This window comes from Chenopodium album, chromosome 10 (genome assembly GCF_948465745.1).
Source record: "Chenopodium album chromosome 10, dcCheAlbu1.1, whole genome shotgun sequence".
NCBI lineage: Eukaryota > Viridiplantae > Streptophyta > Magnoliopsida > Caryophyllales > Amaranthaceae > Chenopodium > Chenopodium album.
The window spans coordinates 58,907,205-58,930,370 of NC_137843.1; the positions used below are offsets into that span (position 1 = coordinate 58,907,205).

The window sequence follows — 23,166 nt, forward strand, 5'->3', positions numbered from 1 at the left end:
TTTACTCTGTTGTATCTTTCTGTATATCCGCATCCACTTTCTTTTAAATCTGATCTCTCTTTTCTCTCAATCTGAACATCCAATCCTAGCCTATAACATTAGGGTATAACATATATCTACTAGTATGTTTTATGTGAATAGCACGCACTATGATACAAGAAGTTGAGTATTCTCAGTAGACGAGATGGAAGGGTGTGAATAGACAAATCATATATATGTACCAATGTACCACGCATGATGACAGCATCTCAAGTGAATTTGATTCAGGATATGTGACGCCGAAGATAGTCCACTCGAGCTGGATGCTTAAGCTTCATTAGTGCCTTCATTTCGTGCTTCCTGACCATTTCTCTTGAAATGCTAAGGTTTCCTGCGATTTCTCCCAGTGTTCTATCTCCTTTGCCATCAAGACCATATCTTTGCCGGATGACCAAACTCTCTTTGGGCTTTAAAGAGTCAAGCTGTCAAGGAATAACACAAATTATGTACAATTTCTTAAAACTTGGTCCACAACCATCATGCCATTTGGGGTCTCGACCAATTATAAAATGAAGTGTACAAAAGTTGGGACGGTGAATTATAAAATGTTGTCATGTAATATTGAGGTGTAAGAGTTCCTAATAAAATTCAGGTAACAAGCCCTCAATCTAGATAGTCTCAAAAATAATGTTTAGACGAAATATATTAGAGTCCTGTGGAGTGTGGATGAAAGACATTACTTACCACATCATCGATTGCAAGTCTAAGAAGGGCTGGTTGCCTCTGCTTGTCGCCCCCAACACCATCTTCATCAGTAATCCCCTTGATGAACTCCTCTTGTGTGACTTGATGCCTAGCATGTAGGGAAGAGATGGAATTTGAAGCTCTCATCACTTCTTTATATCGTTCTGGGGAGATTCCAACCCTTTCCATTATTTCTTCCTCTTTAGGCATTCTTTTGAGCTCAAACATCAACTCTAATTTGGCCTTTTGAATTTCCACCCTGACCTGCAGCAGTCAATCATTAAATATTTCCTAGGGAAGTTGTCGAATCTGATGAAAGATGAATTGGTTTGGAAATTAATAAACAAAATTTCAGTGCATATGCTTTGGAAATGAAATGACAATTTTCTGGAACATGTGGTTTGGATATTTAATTCAAAAGTTTTCATATGAATAACAGAGAAGAGGTAAAGTTATTGTTCTTAAGACAAAGAACAGAAATCCATACTTGGAATGATGGAGATGCATCATGGTTTAGCACATAGGTTAATGAGAACAATACTAAGGCAAGTGGATAAATTTAGTAGTAAGTACAAGAAAATATAAACATACCGATTCAAGACCAAAGGGGACACGAGTAAAGCTTGAAACGGTCATTGAACGAATGATGGCATGCCTTATCCAAAAAAGAGCGTAAGTAGACAGCCGGAATTTTCTCCTTGGCTCAAAGCGATCAATAGCAGTAATTAAACCCTTCACTCCTGCCTGACACAGGTCTTGAAAATTTGGTCCATTTGTGAAGTCTTGGAAATATTTGTTCATTACAAACAAAACTAGTCTCAGGTTGTGCTGCAAAAGCATAAATTAAACGGTAAATAAATTATTCTTGATTACTCGCAGCACCAAACATACCATGATTGCATTATCACCAAGAACTCTCATTACCAGGCAGGTTTCGAATTATTTCAAAAGAACAGGCACCATGGAAGTACTTAATATGGCCCACTTCTGTGTGCTGCATTGGACATATCCATGCTTTAAAATTTGATGTAAAGAATTAAAAGGGCTCACTTCACAAAAGTCAACTTTATTTTTGTTCATTTATTTATCCTAAATAACATGTCAAAGAGGATTTGGTAGAAACACTATGTGATCTCACTTTATTGTGAAATGACAAAAACAAGAATGAAGGGCAGGCATTAAGCATCTTATAAGCACATACTCAGCAAGTCAGCAGTTTTCAACACCGTAAAATAAGAAGAACAGGTTTGAACATCAAATAGAACCGCAGAAGCAAGTAAGCAACAACTTATGAACTAATGTTTTCTGGAAATGATTCAAAACATTTCAAAATCATAAAACAAACACGAGATTCACCTTAATCAACTTGTTTCTTGCAGCATGACCAACCTCCATGTGTTTTCTTACTTGTACTACATTCATATTTGTTGCCTCTCCTAATTCATTGTCAGTTGGATCTCTTCCCAGTTCTGTCCTCAGGTTCTCCTTTGTTTGATTAAGGGCCTACATTCATGGAGTAAAATATATCTATTATTGATAAAAGTGAATGCACGTATCATCTAAGCAGGAAAGGAGGCAACAGAAGGAGACGCCAAGAGGCCCAACACTTCCATCGGAAACCTACTATAAATATAACTGTATAATCCCTTCAGCCTTTCACAAGTTCACAGTGCCACTTTGGAAAGAATGTCAGGAGGAAAAGATTTTACTACCTTCATTGGTTCCATCAACTTAAACAACCAAAAGTGTTCAGAAGAAGGAAGAACTGGTGGTATCTTCATCTTCTTCCAATCCAAGCTGGCCAAATCAGTAGAGGCAGAGTATTCTCTTACAAGCTCATCAATCTTTTCATCTTCATTATTAATCACTTTCTTCTTTTTAGCTAAAAGAACTGCCTTCTCTTCCTTACTTTCTTTGCTTTGCTTCATTTCAATTCTCTTCGCAAGGCTTAATCGTTTTTCTTTCTTGTTCCTGTTCCTCACCACACTACTGTCAGTTCCTTTATCCTGTTCCTCATCGTCTGTGCTCTTTTTTCTCCTTCCTCGTCTTTCTTTTACCACTTGATCAATGTTTTCTGCGTCTGATGCATCTGTTGCTGGACTCAGCTTAAAAATGCTTTCAAGCTTAGCTGCAGCTTCATTAAGATCTAATTCAGCGGCATATGGAGAAGCTTCAGCTATGCTAGCAGCACGAACTCTTTTCACAGGCTTCGTGACTGATCTTAATCTCTTTTGATTCTCTTTCTTCGTCTCTGCATGTAAACGGCTAGGCTCACTCACTGCAACTAAGGCTGTCTTCTTGTTTTTGTCTACTTTGAACCCCAGAATTAAGGGTCCGTTAGAACTAGATTGATGAGCTGTTGATCGTCTGCTTAATCCTAAAGATGCTCGAGAAGCTGAGACTGAAACAGTCACAACTCCCATATCAACTCCGAATTCAAAAGATGTTTACTGCAGTAGAAATCCTGCAAGTTATGGATTATGAGCAGAAGCTAGAATGAGAGCATAAATTAGGTATTTCAAGATTACCAAAAATAAGATAATGTCCAAATTATTGCCATTGGCTCTTGAGACTTTTAATAATTAATTTCCCATTATATTAGACAAGTCTGTTCAAACACATGTTATTCAAACTCGATCACTAGGGCCAGTATCAATACATACCCAAGTGTCAACTCGGCAGTTTATGAAAAAAACTGCATGTTTAAGGTCCAAACAGAAGTTCCCATATCCATGTCAAAGTGACATACTTGAGGTGAAATGAAGAACGGAGAGTAAAATAATTCAAAACACAGGAACAATATGGAAGATAACCCACCAAGGCACCAAATAGCAGCTCAAATATACAAAAGGCTTACACTCCCCAACATCTTTTTAATTCTCATCTTACTTTTCTAGGCCTCTTGCAATGTGTAGACACATGTGGATGTGTAGACAATTCTTTTCACACTTCTAGTTTCAGATCATTCCTTAAAGTTCTTCCCACTTTTGCTTAAATTTTTTACTTGTATTAAGTTAATAGATTTCCCTTTCTATCCTCTCCTGCCACACTTGTTGGACCCACTTGATTTCACACTTTCTCATAACCACATTATCTCTCCTTAAACTGACACGCTTACGTACATACTCTCCTAACTTCCTTGGTAGGAAGAATTCTAGGAAACAGAAAAGAACCTCTTGTGCTAGTTGAACAAATCTATTAAAGAATAATTCACATAATAAAATGATAATTTCAATCAAAGAAGGACGATCCAAGTGAAAATAGTCTAAATATGTCCTGGATTCCCATTCATATGAATGTATACAATCAATCAAAGCATCAATCAATCAAAGCCTTAATCCCATAAGTGGGGCCGGCTACATGAACCAAAAGTGATTATTCTGTATAGTCATCCACAAAAATCTTCCTCCTCCATCCCTTACGATCAAATATCTCATTCTCATATGAATGTATACAACACTACATGAATTCATCTTTAATCACATCTCAATTATCAACTTCACAAAAATTTCCGAGTAAATAAACTTGTATTCCTCCCTCACCGAGTAACCTCGAAAATCTTCTCTATATGCAAAATACAGTATACACTCCATTGGGGTTCACGCCTTAGGCACCCTCATTTAAGGCATGCTATAATCATATATGCACACTTGAATCATCTAGGATCACCATATAAGAATACTCAAGCAACCACTGTAAAATCCCATCTTTAATCTTCACTAATTAGACCATTAACACTCTCAATTTTACCAAAGTGAGATCAAAGTGTTATCCCGTCCTAGGCTCCTACACTATAATATTATGTATTCAAAGTCATACGACATCTACAACATAAAGATAAACTCGATTCAAAGTCATACGACATCTACAACATAAATATAAACAAACTAATATACTACTCCGGCCATATAAACAACAAGCAACCACAAAATTATGCATCTTTACCCGAATTTTGAGATTGATCATATGCCGTCATCAATTACAACAATAATAATTCAGCTGAACCACGCCATCACTCATAATCAAACTTATACACAATTTCACTTCAATGAATTTATATATACGCCGTTTTATTTTTGTTAAACTTTTTCTATATGATCAACCTCAATTTCTAGCTTGACACAAGATTAAAATAATAATTAAAAAAAAATCTTAATTTAAGCAAGGTTGCAAGGTTTATTATTTTACAATGTTTACTTAAAATTAATTCATACGAGTATAAAAAAAATTCAAGCCAAAATTATTTTAAAAAATATGAACAGAAAACTTACCCCAATTGGAAAAATACACCGAAAAGATTCGAAATTTGGAATTATAGCGCAAACCCAGAAGCAAAAATGTGTTGTTTTTGTTAGATCAAAGAAAATGGGCAGTAGTAAAATGAAGAAAATAACTTGAGTCTTGGTAATAAAAATTAAAAGAATTTGCTTTAAAAATAAAGAAGCCAGAAAATAGAAAATGAATTTATGGGAAAATTATGGCAACCACAAGCTTAGAGGAGAGAGAAAGAAACAAAGCAACGAGTGACATTTTGGCAGAGAATTCTACATTTCTAAATTTACTGGAATTTTTTTAGTGACGTGGAAGCAGTTTTATGTAACCATCTTGCTCGATATTTGTTTTGGATGATTTGTTATGGAGTGTGTTATAAAATTGATTTTAATTAAGGTAACTAGTGTCCGTACATAGCACGAGCTTTATCTAGTTACCGTAATTTTTATGTTCGGACGGATCATACCTTGATGATGTTAGTCGCTTAGTAAGAAGTAAATACAAGACTCCGTATCAATTTGACCTTAAAGGGCTTAAATCATGTTTAATTCAACTTATTTTATCTAAAATTATCTTCTTTCAACTCATTTGTCTAAAATAGTTTGTGGGTCAAAAATGTATAAGAATTTGTTTTGTCTTAGATTATAAAAATTTATTTTGATGTATTTGAAAATAATTAACCTTTTTAAAATAAATAAATTTATTTATATTAACTAATTTATTTTTATCTAATAAAAGCGAATTGAACTTTCAACTTTGCATATTACGAACTTATATACGAAGTACTTGTTAAAGGATACCAAACCTATTTTGTATAGGTTAACCATATAATTGTTAAATCTAACATGTTAATTTTAAAAATAATTGAACTACATAAATAAGAAATTTTAACATAGTTGTTTCAAAACATACTCGTAAAATTATATAAGGCCAAAAGGGTAACGTAATGCATGATGAACATTCGTTGCATGCTAGTAAAATTACTAAAGAAAAATAAGGTCAGGTTAGCATTTTCAAATTAATGAAAATTGAGTATAATTATCATACTTCATACGAATAAACATAATTTTACATATGAACATATTTATATGAAAGTTGGATTTCTAATAAATGAAAGTAGTAATTTACTTTATTTAATTGACAATTTAAAAATTTGAGTAATTAATTTATGAGTACGATAGGCAGCCAGCATGGAACAAAGATGTGCCACGGCAGCTAAAATATAATTTAATGGATGATGTATTTGCCACGTGCATATGGTTTGGAATTGACTCAGATTATTTGTATTTGGGTGGCTTCAAGGACCTTACGTTGCTACATTATGGCCATGAGATATTTTTGACCCTTCTTTTATTTTTGGTAGCAACTTTATAATTGGAGTTTTTTCATTAAAAAACTAAGATTATATCCACAATAACCATAAAATCATAACCATTTACGAATAATTAACAAGTGTCACTATCTTTCATACAAGAAGATATTTAATCCAAACAAAAGGTATAATGGGAAACGAAATTTTGCTTACAGTATGCAAAGTACTTCGTATTACTTATTTTTAATCTTAGTATGTTCTCTTCAATTCATAAGATATTCATCAAACTAGAATAATATTTATTGAACTAAAATTATATAAACGGATTAAACTTATTTTATTTAATTTCACTATGAAGTAGTAGTATATACTACGTATTTGTTCTATGGTAGTATGGTGATACTGATTTTCTTACTAAATTTATTTACTTTTGTTATACTTATCTTATTAGCATTTTTATTGAACTAAAATTATGGAGTACGGAGTAGTTTTTAAGGAGTAGAAAATAGGTCCTTTTGATTATCCAAAGTTTACGTAATACAGATTGAATTGGAAAAAAAAAAAAAGTCCATTGACCAACCAACTTAGGGCCAAGTAGAAGATATTTTGGACCCAGAAAGATCATCTCGTTGGACCGTATTTTGTTTGGGCCACGCACAAAGTAGATCTTCAATCAAACCTCAAAGCTCTAAATCCAAGCAATCAAGCTTGTTTGGCAACGGCAAGAAAATCTCATCACTTAGCACTTCGTTTGTTAGTTGATTATTGAAACAAATTTGAGATTTGTTCCTAATGAATTATTTTATGTATATATTCAATCATCTATAAGCTAATATTTGGCTAAATTTTTCCTTACATAAAAATCATAACGTATTATCATGATCGTATATACGAAGTATATTTATATTAATCCAATTGTTGCAATTATAGAGTAAAGAGAGTATATACGAAGTATATTTATATTTTTTCTTTGTCAATAGTGCTAAGACAATACATGTATGTACTTTTGTTTGACGGGCCTAGGCCGTACCCGCCACGAAAGTAATTAAAACTTTCTTTTTTCTTTAATGTGAGATACACATCCTAACATTCCTCCTTATTCTTCATAATTATTTTTTTTCTTTTGAAGGAGTTTTCATGATAATTTAATGTGGGATAACATTTTCACTCATATTCGTATATAGGTTTGTTCATTGGTTCAAGTGCTCAGCTTGGATTTTTTCAGGTGAATTACCTACCAGTCCGGAATCTCTCACAAAATGTTGTCTCTTGGATTGCCGGACTGGTATATAGACTATATACCCAAGGTCTGCATCTTTAATTCCGAGCTAATGAGACTTGGAGAGTAATTAAGGAAATCATCAATTTGGCTCATTGTCGAATTTAGGGTTGGCTAGTAATACTCGTACATCGCAATCATTTAAATTAAGATTGACAAAATGATACAACTTGGCTTATAATTAAATGCAGATGCCAGCTTCTTTCAATTCTAGTCAACAGATGATTATTCCTCGATCTATTAGTCTATTGGGCGTGGAAATAGAATTTTCTCAAATTAATTATCCAACTAATCTATGTTAATCTAGGTTAGTTTTATGAAATTGACCATGTGACCTAGGTATATCTAGTTGGCACTTGGCCGGACATCATAACTTGGTCTACTATTTTCTTTAATCATATGTTTTTTTTTTTTTTTCGTGGCTTATTTAAACTTGCATATTTTGAGGATAACACAATTTTACGAAAAATGCAAATAATGACACAAGTCAGATATGAGCGTCCATAAGGCCGATCACATTCATATTTGATGGAGTATAAAACATATTCCTAGGCCTCAACCATCAGCTTATACTTATTAGTTTAGTTGATCCACTAACAATATTCATCTTATGGATGATTCTCATTGAGATCGGGGTCTTACGTTGCTTCTATACACATTAGAAGAACATAAAATCTAGGCTAAAAAAAGCTTGATAAATTGATTCTATAGTATATTCCTGCGTACGTTACCCTAGTAGGATGAGCTTCCTAGATTCTATACAGTTAGAGGCCATTGTCTCTTTAATAAAGAAACTAAGAAAGTATTAATATAGAGTAGGGCATGCACGAAAATGGACATATAAAGTGGTAAAGACAAGTTCTTGATTTAATCAATATTATCATTTTTACTGCAACAATGATTAATTTAATGTAATTTACATTACTTAATTAGTCAGCAATAAAAAATGCGATGGCATCTCAATCACTGAATGGCTGCACTTTCTCTCATGAAATTAAAAATCAAATTAACAATAGGGAGATAGATACTCACTGCAGATTTCAATCTAGTACTACTACTATTACTATTATTGTACTACTAATATTTTGTCGGATCGAATATTAGTACAAGTATTTCCATTTGGTACATAGGAGTATATAAATGGCAACAAATCACGTACAATTGTACAAGTTTTAATTATTTTAAACAATTATTCAAGTATATAAAATGGTGGAGTTGGTGGGGAACTCACCTTGTGACTTTGAGGTAACGAGTTCGAGCCCCACCAACTTTAAAATGCTTGGGAGTAGGGGGATTCCCTTACCCCCCCTCTACTCTCAAGCGATGACCTGCGGAGCTGGGCTGGTTAAACTTATGAGAAGTGCCGGTTCAGTTACATTTGACCCTGGATCATACCTACAACCATGAGAAAGGGTCCATTATACATTTCCAAAGAGATTCCATTCTAAAATCAAATGCTAATAAAAGAAGTAATCGAGTAGCATGTTAGCTTTATAATATTTCTAACTCCATATGAACCAGCTCGTATATAGCGAGCACGGTTGTGGCACCCCTCTAGCAATGTCTCAATCCGTACCGGAGAGTGGATAAGAAGTATGAATAGTGTCCCAACAAGCGAGGAAATGGAGATCTAGCAAGGAAAAATGGTGCGGAATCTTCGGCCTAAATGTGCTGAATGTGCACACTGCACACCAATCTAAGTAACACATTAAACAAAACAAATATTATTACATTACTATAATTAGGAGATGGATCTAAGTTAAAAGATGTTATAATTCCCAATGAATTAAGGACTTAAAAAAATAGGAACATATCCCATATATTGAGGCTAGGATTGAGCTTAATGCGTGGATGGTCTGACCAGAGTGGATGACCTATTTATTTTCGACGTAAGCATGGCTTTTCATGCTGATGTCATATACTACTCTTTTTATTCAACCTTCTACTTTTTCCCACCTTTATTATTTTAGGGTTTGTTTGGCATCATTTTTTATTTTCAGTTTCTAGTTTTTTTTAAAAACCAAAAATAGGAAACAAGAAAAACGTGTTTTCACTATTCTGTTGTCAGTTTTCAAAATTATCATGATTTTAATAAGTTTAAATAATTTTTGATTCATTATGGGACATATATCACATACTTTTAAAAAACAAAAAACCAAAAAACAGAAAATCACAGCAATGTGAAACGAACCCTTAGATATTGGGTTGTTGTTAGAAAAATTATTTTATATATATATATATATAATTTGTCTCTTAGTGTATAATTGAATTTATGGTATTTCGCATATTCTATAATGAGAAAATTATCCTTATTAGGAATTAAAAATTAGCAATTTTCCAATTTTTTAAAGTTATCTTTTGTTAGTGTTGGCGGATAGTTGCTAAGCACTTGTATTATGCGACGACTTAGCAAAAGAATTAGGTGCTACAAAATTCATACTCCGTATTCCTTTTCACAAGAAATAGTAGAATGGGAAACTTTAGTATGTAGTCTATGTACTTACCAAAAAAGTTGGAAACCCAATTTAAGTAGATATTAGTCATACTACTATGATTTTTTTTTTAATTATTTTTTTATCCATGTGTTTTAAAACAATTAAACACCTATAGCAGTAAGTCAGTCAAGAGTTACGGCTAAATTGAGCTGAACTGAACTGAATTGAAATTAAGTAACTGTGAACAGGCCCTTACTCAGTCGACTAGTGCGTTTTCTGTGTGAGAGTAACCCTTGACCGACCGAGTAACCCCTGAATAAGTAACCCCAGCTACACGGTGTGGCTAATATTATTTAAATATATTTTACATGATAATTTGCTTTTTTTTTTTCTTTGTTACTAAAACAAAATCATAGTCAAACTTAGCATCTGATGTTCTTTTACTTATTCAACTTATTTTGATTGTGGTTGTGATCTTTAACCTTTCACTTGCTAGTTGGTTGAGTCATTAAGAATAGGTTCTATTAGACTAATTTTGTTTTAATTAATTCAAATATGATAGGGTTTAAAACAATTCACATGTCTATGTAGGCAATACTACAAGTTAAACTCGCTCTAACACATGTTAAATTGTTAATTAGTTGTCCATAATTATAACACAAAGATTATTCCCAAATTTCTCCTTAAGATATAGTATTAAAATAAAATTTGATGTTTGGTGCCACCTAGATCAGGCCACGTGTCAATGCTAGATCACGCCATGTCATCATGACATCATGTGATGACACAACTTCACAATCCAATCCTTCTATAAAATTTTTGAACAACTAATTAATGATAACACTATGATCAATTAGTATAGTTAATTGAGATTACCAAAGTAGAGATAGCTTAAACCAAAAAAAAAAAAAGAAAAAAAAAAAAAATCTAGCTAGCTATTATAAACATTTCTCCTTTTCTTTTATATTAATTCTAATAAAAGCTTAGGAGTAACAAACGCGGATATGTATTTTGTATTATTATCTGACAAATACATACTAACCATGGTTATCAATAAGTTGATTAATAATTTCCACATAAATTTGGCTGGCTGCCTTAATTTTCTTCTCATTTTCTTCTTTTTTCTTGACCTTATCTTACGTTATTAGTCAAGAACGCGTGCAATAACACGGAAGAAATGTAAACGAGCCACATTTGACCTTAGAAACAAGCCTTATATTTCGCAAATACTTGATCTTCTTAGCTAATTCAAAGATGAGTAACACACTCTTTATTATTTACCCTTTCTCTCTTTACATTCTCTTGATCGATCTAGCTATTTACATGATGAGCATGCTTCTTTGAGATTCGATCCCGGGATCTCACGATAGGGTGGCACGACGACCCCCCCAATAGCTGAAGAGCTAGCTAAAGCCATTGTACAACTTGCGTTTCCTAGCTAGGCGCCATTGAAAGATTCATCCATATCATTATCCTCAACTTGTGTTTATTTACTAGTATGAGTTGCAACTTGTGTAGTTGACTCTCATGTTGTCCCTTTTTTAAATTGTTTTTAATGATCTTATCTTTCCATTTTTGAAGCTAAATATATAGTATATAAGTTGGTTTTAGTTTTAGCTATAGCAAGATATATATAAGAGGTATATATTGATTGAATCATATATATGTTGGTATTATAGGGCTTATTTATGGTAAGAAAAAGAATGGGGAGCAATAATGTGAATGATTTGAGTCCAAAGAGTTTGGTAAATGTGCTTGTTGAAGGGAGAGATCTTACTAGGGAGCTTAAGTTGGGTCTTGGAAACGAGACACACTCATCTTCCAATAGAGCATATGGATTGATGGCTGAAGACATATTGGCCAAATTTGAAAGGTCATTACAGATCTTGCAATATGATCCAACAAACCAGTTTCAATTTCAGCTGACAACTACTGCAACAAACGACTCCCCTAATTCCTTCAGTGGAAGCCCTAAAAGCATAGATTCTGATGGAGATTTCAGAGATCCAGCTGAATACAAAGATGACTCCAAAAAGAGGTAAGTATCTACCATGTGAAGATTCAATTTGACTGATTAAACTAGATATATTTTAGACAGAGATCCAGTTTAAAGAACGATTTACTTTTTGTGGTTCCCTACTTCCTCCGTGTTTTTTTAAGTGTTACAGTTTGATCGGCACATAGTTTTAGCAACTTAATTGACTTAAATAAAATAAGAGGTAAGTGGGGTAGTTGGAGTATTAAAAAATTGTAAAAGAAAAATAGTGGGGTTAATAGTTTATTGAAAAATAATGATGTGAGAGGAAAGATATAATAAAAAAGTAGTAGTGGGTTTGGGTGGGGACCATGAGAGGAGAGAGATATAATATTTTAATGTAGTTTTTTGTCAAAAAAGGAAGCGTAACACTTAAAAAAAACACGGCCGAAAATGAAAAGTGTAACACTTAAAAAAACACGGAGGGAGTATATCCGTTGACTATATAGGGATAAGGGTTGTGTATATTGATACCCTTACAAACTTTTCTTAAATTTGATTCATACTGTTGTTTGTTATTGTATTATTGTTGTTTACTTTTTGTGGATGAATAGGGGAAATCATGACGAAGAGCTTTAATATTTTGTTTTCTATGTTTATCATTTGTAGGTCTTAGTTTTGAAAAACATTACACTTTTGTGATAAAGACAACCTCAATATGTGCCATTTTTATCATCAAATTGATTAATCGCGCTTAGTTAACCTGATGATCAAACTAACTATACTATGTACTTCGTATTACAGAAGGATTTCTCCTCGAATTACACAAAGAGTGCAAGGCTCTACTAGCAGTGGGCTTGAGGGACCAATTGAAGATGGTTATAATTGGAGAAAATATGGACAAAAGGACATTCTTGGAGCCAATTTTCCAAGGTATGTAAATGTAATCAGTACATAATTAAGATAACTTAATTATTTATTTAATATTATTGCATATTTTATCCTTATCATCATATGAATGTCCATAAATCAAGGAAATTAAAGCATAACAGCAGCTTCAAATAACAGATATGAATATTAATATATAATCCGTACTCATTATATACAGTACCAGTAGTTAGCAAACTCTGGTTGTACTTCAATTCAGTCATTAATCATGCATGCTTCCAGCTGTATAAAGAGTTTATAAATTGATAAATGATACCTATCCATGAATTATCAGTGATGACTTGTATATTTTTGAATGATATTTTTAAGTACAATAATAGCGTTTGCATAATTAACAAGTTCTCATTAGGATCTTTTACCAAAACAACTAGTTTGACAAAAGTATTTACCAAAACGGCTAATTATAAAATTTAATTCCCAAACTAGCTAATTTATTAACTTGGAAGGAATTTATCTATTTCTAATTTCCTTTGAATCGGTTTGGTTCACTTTCTTTTTTTAAAAATAAAATTTGTTTTTTTGGTTTTATTTTTATTTCCTTAAAGATTTTTTTAGGTTGGAAAATTTAAGCAATATACAAAAATACGAAGAACGTAAATAGACTCGCAAAACCCTAATTTCGATAAAAAATAATAATAATAATAAATTAAAAGCCCTAATTTTTCATCTTGATTATATCAATCACAAAAATTTGGAATTTTAAGTAGTATTGTTCTATCAAGACTACCGTAAATTTATACAACGATAAGGGATTAAGTTATTGCTCATCTTTTTCATGTCTATTAATTGCACACTCTTTGTTAATGTCGGCTAGTATGAGTATTTTTTTTCTTTAATGTGTATGATAAATCAAACTTACATATATTTTGTTCTATCTTTATGATGTGTTAAAAAAAAATAGTTGTATTTGTTTTTTCTTTTGTTGATTGGAAGTTTGGATCATTTTTTTGAGTGGTTATTTATGTTGTGTATCTTTTTTAAAAATTGAGAATTGCTGCATATTTATTATGTTGATTGTTATTGTTCAAATTAATGGGATATTTTAAACTATGTCATTAGTTCAAAGGAATATAAAAAATAAATAATATTCTTTCAAATCAATAAATTTAGCTAGTTTGGGAAATACATTTTATAATTAGCCGTTTAGGTAAATATTTTTGTCAAATTAGCCATTTTGGTAAAAGATCTTCTCATTATTGATTAATATATACTTAGCTTGTATCATCTACTGCATGCATTCTAATTAAACAAGTCAATACTTTACTTCCATATATATGTAATGAACATAATGTGAATCTTATGTGATTACTCTTATGAAATTTAACGGGACAAATAATGTGATTCCTTGTGTGGAAAAAACGGAACATATAAAATGTGTTTGTGTGTGTTTTTTTTTTCTTAATAATTTTTTTTTATTTATTGAAAATAGATTCAATCTATTAAATCATTACTGTTACCAAGTGTCTAATAGCAGGTTTGGGTAACAATTACATACCATTACCTATAGGTAATGATTTCTACCAGTTTAATTTGTTATTACCTCTCTAAAACCTAAGGTAACAATTACCCTGTCCCTCCTCAAACACAAAAAAAAAAAAAAAGGAGTTAGGTTTAAGTGGTTCTTTTCCATGGTTAAACCAAACAAATGAAAAGGTAATTAATGTATAGTGTACACTTATTTGTAAAACGATTTATTTTCCCCGGCCTCTTATTTGTTTCCTTTCCATTCTATTTACGTACAATGTTCATACTAAATACCACCTATAGGTGTTATATTATTTCATAAAATGCAATAATAATTTCTATGATCTTTATGTTTGCAGGGCGTATTATAGGTGTACTCATAGAGTTTTCCAGGGGTGTTTGGCCACAAAGCAAGTGCAAAGAAGTGAAGATGATCCTAGCTCCTTTGATGTCACTTATCGCGGTAAACACACCTGTTCTCAGGCAGCTTCCTCCTTCTCCTCTTCCTCCCACCCTCAAAACCCTTCACCCAAATCTGAACCTATCGAAACCCTAATCTACACTCCTCATCAACATCCACATCCTCAACAACAACCACAAAAAATCATATGGGATTTTAAAAGAGACAATAATAATGGTGAAGACATCAAACCTATTATTACCACTCATAAATTCATAATAATATCAACTTAAAAAATAAATGTCCTTCCTTTTCCTTCCCTTCATCCTTTAATCCATTGCTTCATCATAGTACTAATAATAACTTTGTTGATCATGGAAACTTTCCTACGAATTCAAGTACATACACAACATACCAATCTTCTCAATGTCTAATGAACAACAACCTCAATGATCATAACATTCAGAATAATATTGATGTTGATCATCCATTACAAGGTACTTTGATTCAACAAAATGGTGTCCATCCATCATCTACCTCGGCTGCTAACTCCCCAACGATTGCATCGGAGCTTTCGTTTGATCATCATGAAGGTGAATTTGATGATGTTTTCAATCTTGAAAATCCAAATTATTATTAATAGTATTTGTTTGTGCACATACATTTTTCCAAGGACGACAAACAGCAATTAGTAGGTACGCATTTTAATTTGAGTAGTGATGGAATGCATTTGTTTCCTAGGTTTAGTTAAGTGAATGGGAGTCCTCGAGAAAAATTATATACTAGTACTAGATACTCCCTCCATCCAGAAGTTTTATTGTCCTATTTTTAGTGTAATTTAATTTGAACTACTAACGTGATAACTGACAAATATAGGTTTGGATGTCGGTAGTATTAGTATACATGTCTACGGTCTACCTATTTTCTTTAGTTTCATGATTTAATTAATTTCTAACAATTTTGTATTGTGCCCACGTACATTTTTTTTTTCCTTTAGTTTTCAATTCAAATACTATACTGAAATGATCTATGTATTCTTATTCAGTATTTAGTTCTTCTAAGTTGTAACATAATAATGATTATGAAATAATTATTGGAAGTTGAACGCTTTTTATTGACCTGTTGTATGTCTTAATTTTTTGATGTATACTGACATCGTGGTAATATGCAACTATATTATATTTTGTTAGTTAAAGATACTACTTTGCCTTTTAAAAGACAACTAGTTTTTGGCTCGGACGATGTCCCGGATCATAGTTTATATTTTATTATAGTTAATTTTTTTAAAAAAAATTCAACATTGAATGTTTAGTTTGTCACTTTGATTAGGCATTAAAATAAAGGGAGTAAGGTAAAAAATAAATGGTGGAAATATTTAATCTCATTAACAGTTACAAAATTTCAATAGTGAATAGAAGTTGAAATCAAAAAATGAATTAATTAGGTTTGCTTATTAATTGAATAATAAATAATAAAATAATAATATATTGAGTATTTAATACAAAGTTGCGAAATAAGGAGCATTACTCAAATTAGAAATTTACAATGTGTTGGTTAAATCATTCTATTAAGCACAATAAGTATTAAGAGACATTGATAGTTTGATGGTAAATGTCGTTCTTAATTAAGTTTAGTGGTTCAAATTAAATTACATTTCAATCATAAATTTGTATTGAAGTTTGGCTTGTAGAATGTTGATGAATAGTTCTTGACATGTCATTGCTCATGTGGTACCAATTTTATTAAAGAAAAGATTACACATGGCGATACCATATTATCCCATTGAGTTTTAATAATATTATAGATAGATATTAACCTATTGTGAGGATTTACTCACTTGTTTGTAATTTATAAGGACACATGATATTATATATAGGCCAATATATTTGGGAAAACAATATATATACTGCATCCCATTGTTCTAGTCATACAATAAAATATTCTTGTTTATTTAATTTTCTTTTTTGCACAATTTCTTTTTGTTCTTACAAAATACTCCTATTATTGTTCCATTTATTTACGCAAATTTCAATGCTCATATATGCAACCGCCATAATAGCCGAATTGAAAATAAAACTAATCGAAAAAAGTTAACTCGATACACAAGGTGACTACAATCAATTTTGCTTCAACATGAAATTAAACTAATTGGCCTAATTAATTTTTGAAACAATCTGAATTAATTGATCCAAATCAAGTTAATTGAGAGATTCTTCCTTAAATAATGAAGAAGTATATACAAAATGCTGCCAACACCATCAAGGTTGATTATATTATTGTGGAATTACTTTCAATAACTCGAACATGGGTTCAATTGAAAGTTTTAAATTAATGGGAAAAATTCAACCTAAATTCAATAGGATGATAAATTTAAATTAAATTATAAAAAAAATATGAAAGATATATGACTAATTAGCAAAGTTATTTGCAGATAGGCGCACAATTCTTTTCGCCCTGATACACTTGGTGATGTATCACATCGAAACTACAACTAATACACTTATGCCTTGTACCAAACCTGTTTTCATTATTAATTAATTTAGCAAAATAGAAGATATTACATACCCATGCTAGAATGTTTTTTGATATTATATCCATTGATATGTCTTGGGTATATATAAGGAGTGCTTCCATGTGAAATCCTCTCATCTTTCAATGTGAGACTTTTCTAAAAAAGATCCCACATGAAAAGAAGGTTAATTTAAATTGATATATATATAATTACTTTCATTAAACCTACGTATAATAATCACCGTGATAAAATCATCATCTAAAGTTTTCTTTTTCATCAAAAGGTTGGGTAAATATAGTGGCTCATAGCTTAGCTAAAGTAAGTTGCAATTTTGTTGATTGTCGAATTTGGTTAATTAGTAACTATAGGTTTGAATTGCAAGAGGCTATTTGTAATGATCTTGATTTTTTTCCCTCATCAATAACATCCAAAAACACAATCTCGAACACTGTCACACCATCACAAAGCCAATTGCAAATAGTTACCCGAGAAAAAATTGAGGTAAATGTCAATGGTGTCATATCCTTGGTCATACGTACACTCATACGTACATTGCACAAACTGCCCCACATTTCAATAGTAATTACCCATAGTGCTAGACATGCCCACCACTAGACCGATCATTACCAACACCCCAAGTATACACTGCTGTAGGAGTGTTTTACCTCCCACATCTTGGCTCCTTCATACCCGCACCACTCATCATGTTACTCATGACACAAAAATTAGAAAAAAATAAAAAAAAAAAAAAAAAAAAAAAAAAGGAAAAAACGAGCAATTTTTATTAATAATGCTTAATGCATCATATCAAAAATAATTTTAAATAAGCTAATATTTGATTATTGAAACAAATTTGAGATTTGTTCCTAATGAATTATTTTATGTATATATTCAATCATCTATAAGCTAATATTTGACTATATTTTTCCTTACATAAAAATCATAATGTATTCCAACGTATTATCATGATCGTATATATACGAAGTTTATTTATATAAATCCAATTGTTGCAGTTATTAGAGTAAAGAGAGTACATCGGATCCTTTCATTCTTTTGTCAATAGTGCCTAGACTCTGGATCAAACTACTTTCTATTTCATAGATAAAATTCATGTGAAATGCAAAATGCAATAGACCATACATGTATGTATTTTTGTTTGATGGGCCTAGGCCGTACCCGCCACGAAAGTAATAAAAACTTTCTTTTTTCTTCAATGTGGTATACACATCCTAACATTTCTCCTCATTCTTCATAATTATTATTTTTTTCTTTTGAAGGGGTTTTCATTATTATTAATGTGGGACAACGCTTTCACTCATACTCGTATATAGGTTTGTTCATTGGTTCAAGTGCTCAGCTTGGAAATTTTCAGGTAAATTACCTACCAGTCCGAAATCTCTCACAAAATGATGTCTCTTGGATTGTCGGACTGGTATATAGACTATATACCCAATGTCTACATCTTTAATTCCGAGCTAATAAGACTTGGAGAGTAATTAAGGAAATCATCAATTTGGCTCATTGTCGAATTTAGGGTTGGCTAGTAATACTCGTACGTCGCAATCATATAAATTAAGATTGACAAAATGATACAACTTGGCTTATAATTAAATGCAGATGCCAGCTTCTTTCAATTCTAGTCAACAGATGATTATTCCTCGATCTATTAGTCTATTGGGCGTGGAAATAGAATTTTCTCAAATTAATTATCCAACTAATCTATGTAAATCTAGGTTAGTTTTATGAAATTGACCATGTGACCTAGGTATATCTAGTTGGTACTTGGCCGGACATCATAACTTGGTCTACTATTTTCTCTAATCTCAATTTGATTATAGAATCACCATTTTTATTTCTTATACAAGTATAATCATAGTATCATACGTATCTTAAAAAGCGATACGTACCTAAAACATGCACAATTAAGTTTCGTTCATAATATTAGTTAGGATTATTATGTATATGGCTCTTTGAACAAAGAAAAATTAAATTATTCGTATATTGTATGAGTGATAAGTATGATAATTTTATTTAATTTCCTCTAACATTGATTTAATTAATCTAACTATGCTACTTAGTTTTTTTTAATGAATGTGTCGGTTATAATAAGTTCAGTTCAGTGCAGTTCAGCTGAGTTCAATCAATGAGAATAGACCCTTAATTTGATTCTGAATAAATAAACATATTCAAATCTCATTTATATTATATTGGTAGTACAATCAATTTGAATTATTCTTATGAGTATGTGTTATAATTAATAATTTACGTTATGCAAGTCGCACAATTTCGAATATCATTACCTTTCACATTGAAAGTAATACTTCCGTATTTCTTAGGAGATCAATATTTTTTTAATAAAGAAATTCCTTATACTCTATACTCCAACGGCTAGTAGATACCCAAGCGTGGTGCTATAAAAGTTGCGAACTGGCGACTACTCCCTAAACAAGGACACAATATCTTCTATGGACTTGTTTGGTTGCCTAATAAATTAATGGAAAATTTATTTTTCTAGGAAATTGATATCTATATACTTTCTTCTTCTCTAAAATTTCGACCATTTTGGGTTGATTTCGTGGTTATTAAGAAACTTTAATAAAATGAAAAAAAAAACATATTGAAAAGATAAATTTATATGAAGTTTGTAAAAAAGTAGAGAGATAAAGTATTAAAAATACATGAAAAAACAAAAATTAATACGGTGAAACTAATTTTGCACAAATATTGTTGTAAATTGGTGGGTTTTTTTAAATGCAAATAGGTCGATCATTTTGAGACTAAAATTAAGCTAAAATGGTCGAAGTTTTGGGGACGGATGAAGTACTTGTTTGGTTGACAATTATGTAGGAAGTGGGACTTCCTAGGAACTATTACTTCCCACAAAATGAAGGAATTAACTTACCTAGTCCCCTAAGTAAGTGAAACTTCCCATGAGAAGTAGAAATTCCCACATCCAACCAAACAAATTTTGATAATTCCTAGGAATTGCCAATTCATGGACATTGAATTTTCATGGGAATTTCTAATTCCTCCATCCAACCAAATAAGCTCTATATACTTCGCTATTCATTCTTATTTGTATTCTACATTTGATCGATAATTTGCTTCCCTACCTTATAAAAAGTAGAAAGTTACTCTTATGAATAGTGTAATGCCAAGTATACCCTTTAAAATGTGTATTTACATATATACCCTCATTAATGTATACAAGTTTTTTTTAAGTATACCCTTTAAAATGTGTATTTACATATATACCCTCATTAATGTATACAAGTGTTTTTAAAGAATAGTGTTTGGACAATTATACCCTCTAAAATATTTAATTATGTACTTATTTGCTCTCATGCTTTAATGTTAGTTGTCTTGGACATTTATATACTCATAAACATAGTTGTTTACATATTTTTTTTGTCATTAAATCTGTCAACAACTAAATTTATGATTTTAAGATCAAGCCGAAAGAGTCTCTAGATTTGACTAGCTATGCGCGTTAGCTACCCTAGTATAGTAAAAGTTTGGTAGATCAATTTTTACTCTACCCGCAATTTGTATCTTTTTTGGTTCTCCGTGTCATCAATCCTTATGTGTTTTATTTCCTTTTCGTGCGTTTTACTTTCATTAGACTTAGGGCCTGTTCACATTTACTTAATTTCAGTTCAGTTCAGTTCAGTTCCAATCAGTTCAGTTCAGTTCAGTTCCAATCAGTTCAGTTCAGTTCAGCTCTTAATTTCCCTCTCACATAAAATATTCATTTCAGCTCAATTCAGTTCAGTTCAGTTCAGTTCAGTTCCAATCAGTTCAGTTCAGTTCAGTTCAGCTCCAATCAGTTCAGCTCAGTTCAGTAAATATGAACATGCCCTTAGTTCATTTGTTTCGTAGCCTATAGGCCCTATATAACATGATAAATTCTACGTACAAAATTTATATAAACAATATTAATTATTGTATTTGACTACTTTCTACTTATCAATATTATTTCACAATATACTTATAATTTTTTTTTGATACGGGACATCATCAGGCCAAACTAAATTAATCAGATGAAATCCAAACTAAAATTGATATAAACTAATACACCTCCCTTCTTAAATAATTGATACGTTTTAACTATTTCATTAATTAAATTTTATTTTGACCATCATTGTTAATTAACATATAAAAAATTAGGCCTGTCCACGAATCGGATATCAAAAATTGATATCCAAATCCGATTTAAAAAATTCGGATATCCAAAATTTTCGGATCGGATGTTTCAGATATCCATTATTAAGTAAAATTGTTATGATTACTTTTTAAATTTCACTAATTTTACCAATTTTTTATCACTAACTTGTACAAAATATTTTACCAAAAATAGTATTCCTTTTGCAATTAATATTATCATCAAATATATTAAGCATATTATAATAAGTTAATAATACAGGGTTAGTTTTATATGAACAATTTAAAAAATTTATATATATTTCACTATTTTAGACTTTATATTTCGGATATCTTGTAGATATCAGATATTCGAAATTATGAAAATTAATATCCAAATCCACATCTAATATCCGCTTTTTCGGAAATGAAAACTCGGATCGGATATCCAAAAATTCGAATCGATTGCGGATCAGATTATCAAATTTTCGGATAATTTTGTACAGGCCTATAAAAAATAGATGTTATAAAAAAATATAATGTTAAATACTTTATAGGTATTAATATAAAGTTTTGTAATATATTATACATAGTATTTATAGTTTTAACTACGGAGTAATAACAAATTACTTCGTATATGTAAAGTAAAAATAAGTGCATTAACATGATTTTTTTTTTTTTGATGAACGGGAGTGCATTAACATGATTAATTAGAATAAAAAGAGCAAATTTGGTAATCAAATCAATATTTTGTATAGTACGGTTACACTTAGAGCATCTCCAATGGCAAGCTACAATGCTTTGTAGCTTGCTTTTCCACATAAATTTCTAAGCTACAACACTTTTTAAGCAATAACTTGTTTCAATGGTAAGCCACAATATATTGTAGTTTGCAAAAAAATAAAGTTTTAAAAAAATAATAGATAATTATACATATGTTCCAATATGAATGGAGATTATTTGTCTCTTTTTCAATCAAGCATGTAGCTTGGTTGGGCTACAATTGCTAGCATGTTGCTCAATTTTTTATTCTCCAATGGTAAGCATGTAGCTAAGAAATTTATTTAAATTGCAAGTAAATCCTTATAATTGAACCATTAGAGATGCTCTTAATACACTACTCTTTGCAGTGACAGAAGTGACAGTGACAAACACATCATAAATAAGGCTGCAACATCCCCATCTCCGTCAAAAGGCAGCTACATTTCTTTTTCAAACAAAATTTTCTTACAGCTACTAAGTGTATAGGGTTACTTCGTGTCAATTTTTTGCACTGATAAATCACTTCAAAGAAAAAATGAAGTTAACTTTTCATTTTTTTGGCCGTATCAGTTTCAAACTTACAATTATTACGATAGTTATTTACTCGCTATGGAGTATTGTTTGACCCAAATACTGAGTTAAGTACATACGAGAAGGCCCTATTTTCTTTATATTATCACTCTTTGTGCACTCACTTCCTTTTTATTTCATTTGGGTACTCAATTAAAAAATCCGGCTAATTAACTCATGTTTAACCCATCATTAACTTAGGCAAATTTAATTTTTTTTTTTTTTTTTTTTTTAAAGCAAATAAATGTAAAACCATTGAATTCTACCAAATTCAATTAATTAGATTGATGATAATTTTCTTCTTTCTGTCAAAAAAAATTTAATAAGTACGGAGTACCATATATCATCTTGTAATCCTTATGTACTCAATATCA

General features: G+C 31.2%; 2 protein-coding genes across 2 annotated transcripts; one reads left to right on the forward strand and one right to left on the reverse strand.

The window, feature by feature from the left end:
- Window positions 1-5,225, reverse strand: LOC145562722 (RNA polymerase sigma factor sigE, chloroplastic/mitochondrial-like). Its single transcript, XM_081623095.1, has 6 exons — window positions 4,995-5,225; window positions 2,436-3,187; window positions 2,080-2,226; window positions 1,315-1,551; window positions 724-987; window positions 1-461 (listed from the first exon to the last, which is right to left on the reverse strand). The coding sequence occupies exons 2-6, from the start codon at window positions 3,144-3,146 to the stop codon at window positions 264-266; spliced, it is 1,557 nt and encodes a 518-aa protein (XP_081479221.1). The 5' UTR covers window positions 3,147-3,187; window positions 4,995-5,225; the 3' UTR covers window positions 1-263.
- Window positions 5,226-11,724: 6,499 nt separating this feature from the next.
- On the forward strand, window positions 11,725-15,448 carry LOC145565580 (putative WRKY transcription factor 53). The gene is made up of 4 exons (XM_081625536.1): window positions 11,725-12,059; window positions 12,801-12,929; window positions 14,768-15,063; window positions 15,114-15,448. The coding sequence occupies exons 1-4, from the start codon at window positions 11,725-11,727 to the stop codon at window positions 15,446-15,448; spliced, it is 1,095 nt and encodes a 364-aa protein (XP_081481662.1).
- Window positions 15,449-23,166: the final 7,718 nt, after the last annotated feature.

Excerpts from the sequence above, each read along its gene's own strand:
- LOC145565580 (XM_081625536.1), top strand. The coding sequence starts at position 11,725 with ATGGGGAGCAATAATGTGAATGATTTGAGTCCAAAGAGTTTGGTAAAT. Across the intron at positions 12,930-14,767 it reads CTTGGAGCCAATTTTCCAAG|GGCGTATTATAGGTGTACTC; the intron begins GTATGTAAATGT and ends TTATGTTTGCAG. Across the intron at positions 15,064-15,113 it reads TGGTGAAGACATCAAACCTA|CTTCCTTTTCCTTCCCTTCA; the intron begins TTATTACCACTC and ends AAAATAAATGTC.
- LOC145562722 (XM_081623095.1), bottom strand. The coding sequence starts at position 3,146 with ATGGGAGTTGTGACTGTTTCAGTCTCAGCTTCTCGAGCATCTTTAGGA. Across the intron at positions 1,552-2,079 it reads CAAGAAACAAGTTGATTAAG|CACAACCTGAGACTAGTTTT; the intron begins GTGAATCTCGTG and ends ATGCTTTTGCAG. Across the intron at positions 988-1,314 it reads TCCCCTTTGGTCTTGAATCG|GTCAGGGTGGAAATTCAAAA; the intron begins GTATGTTTATAT and ends TGACTGCTGCAG.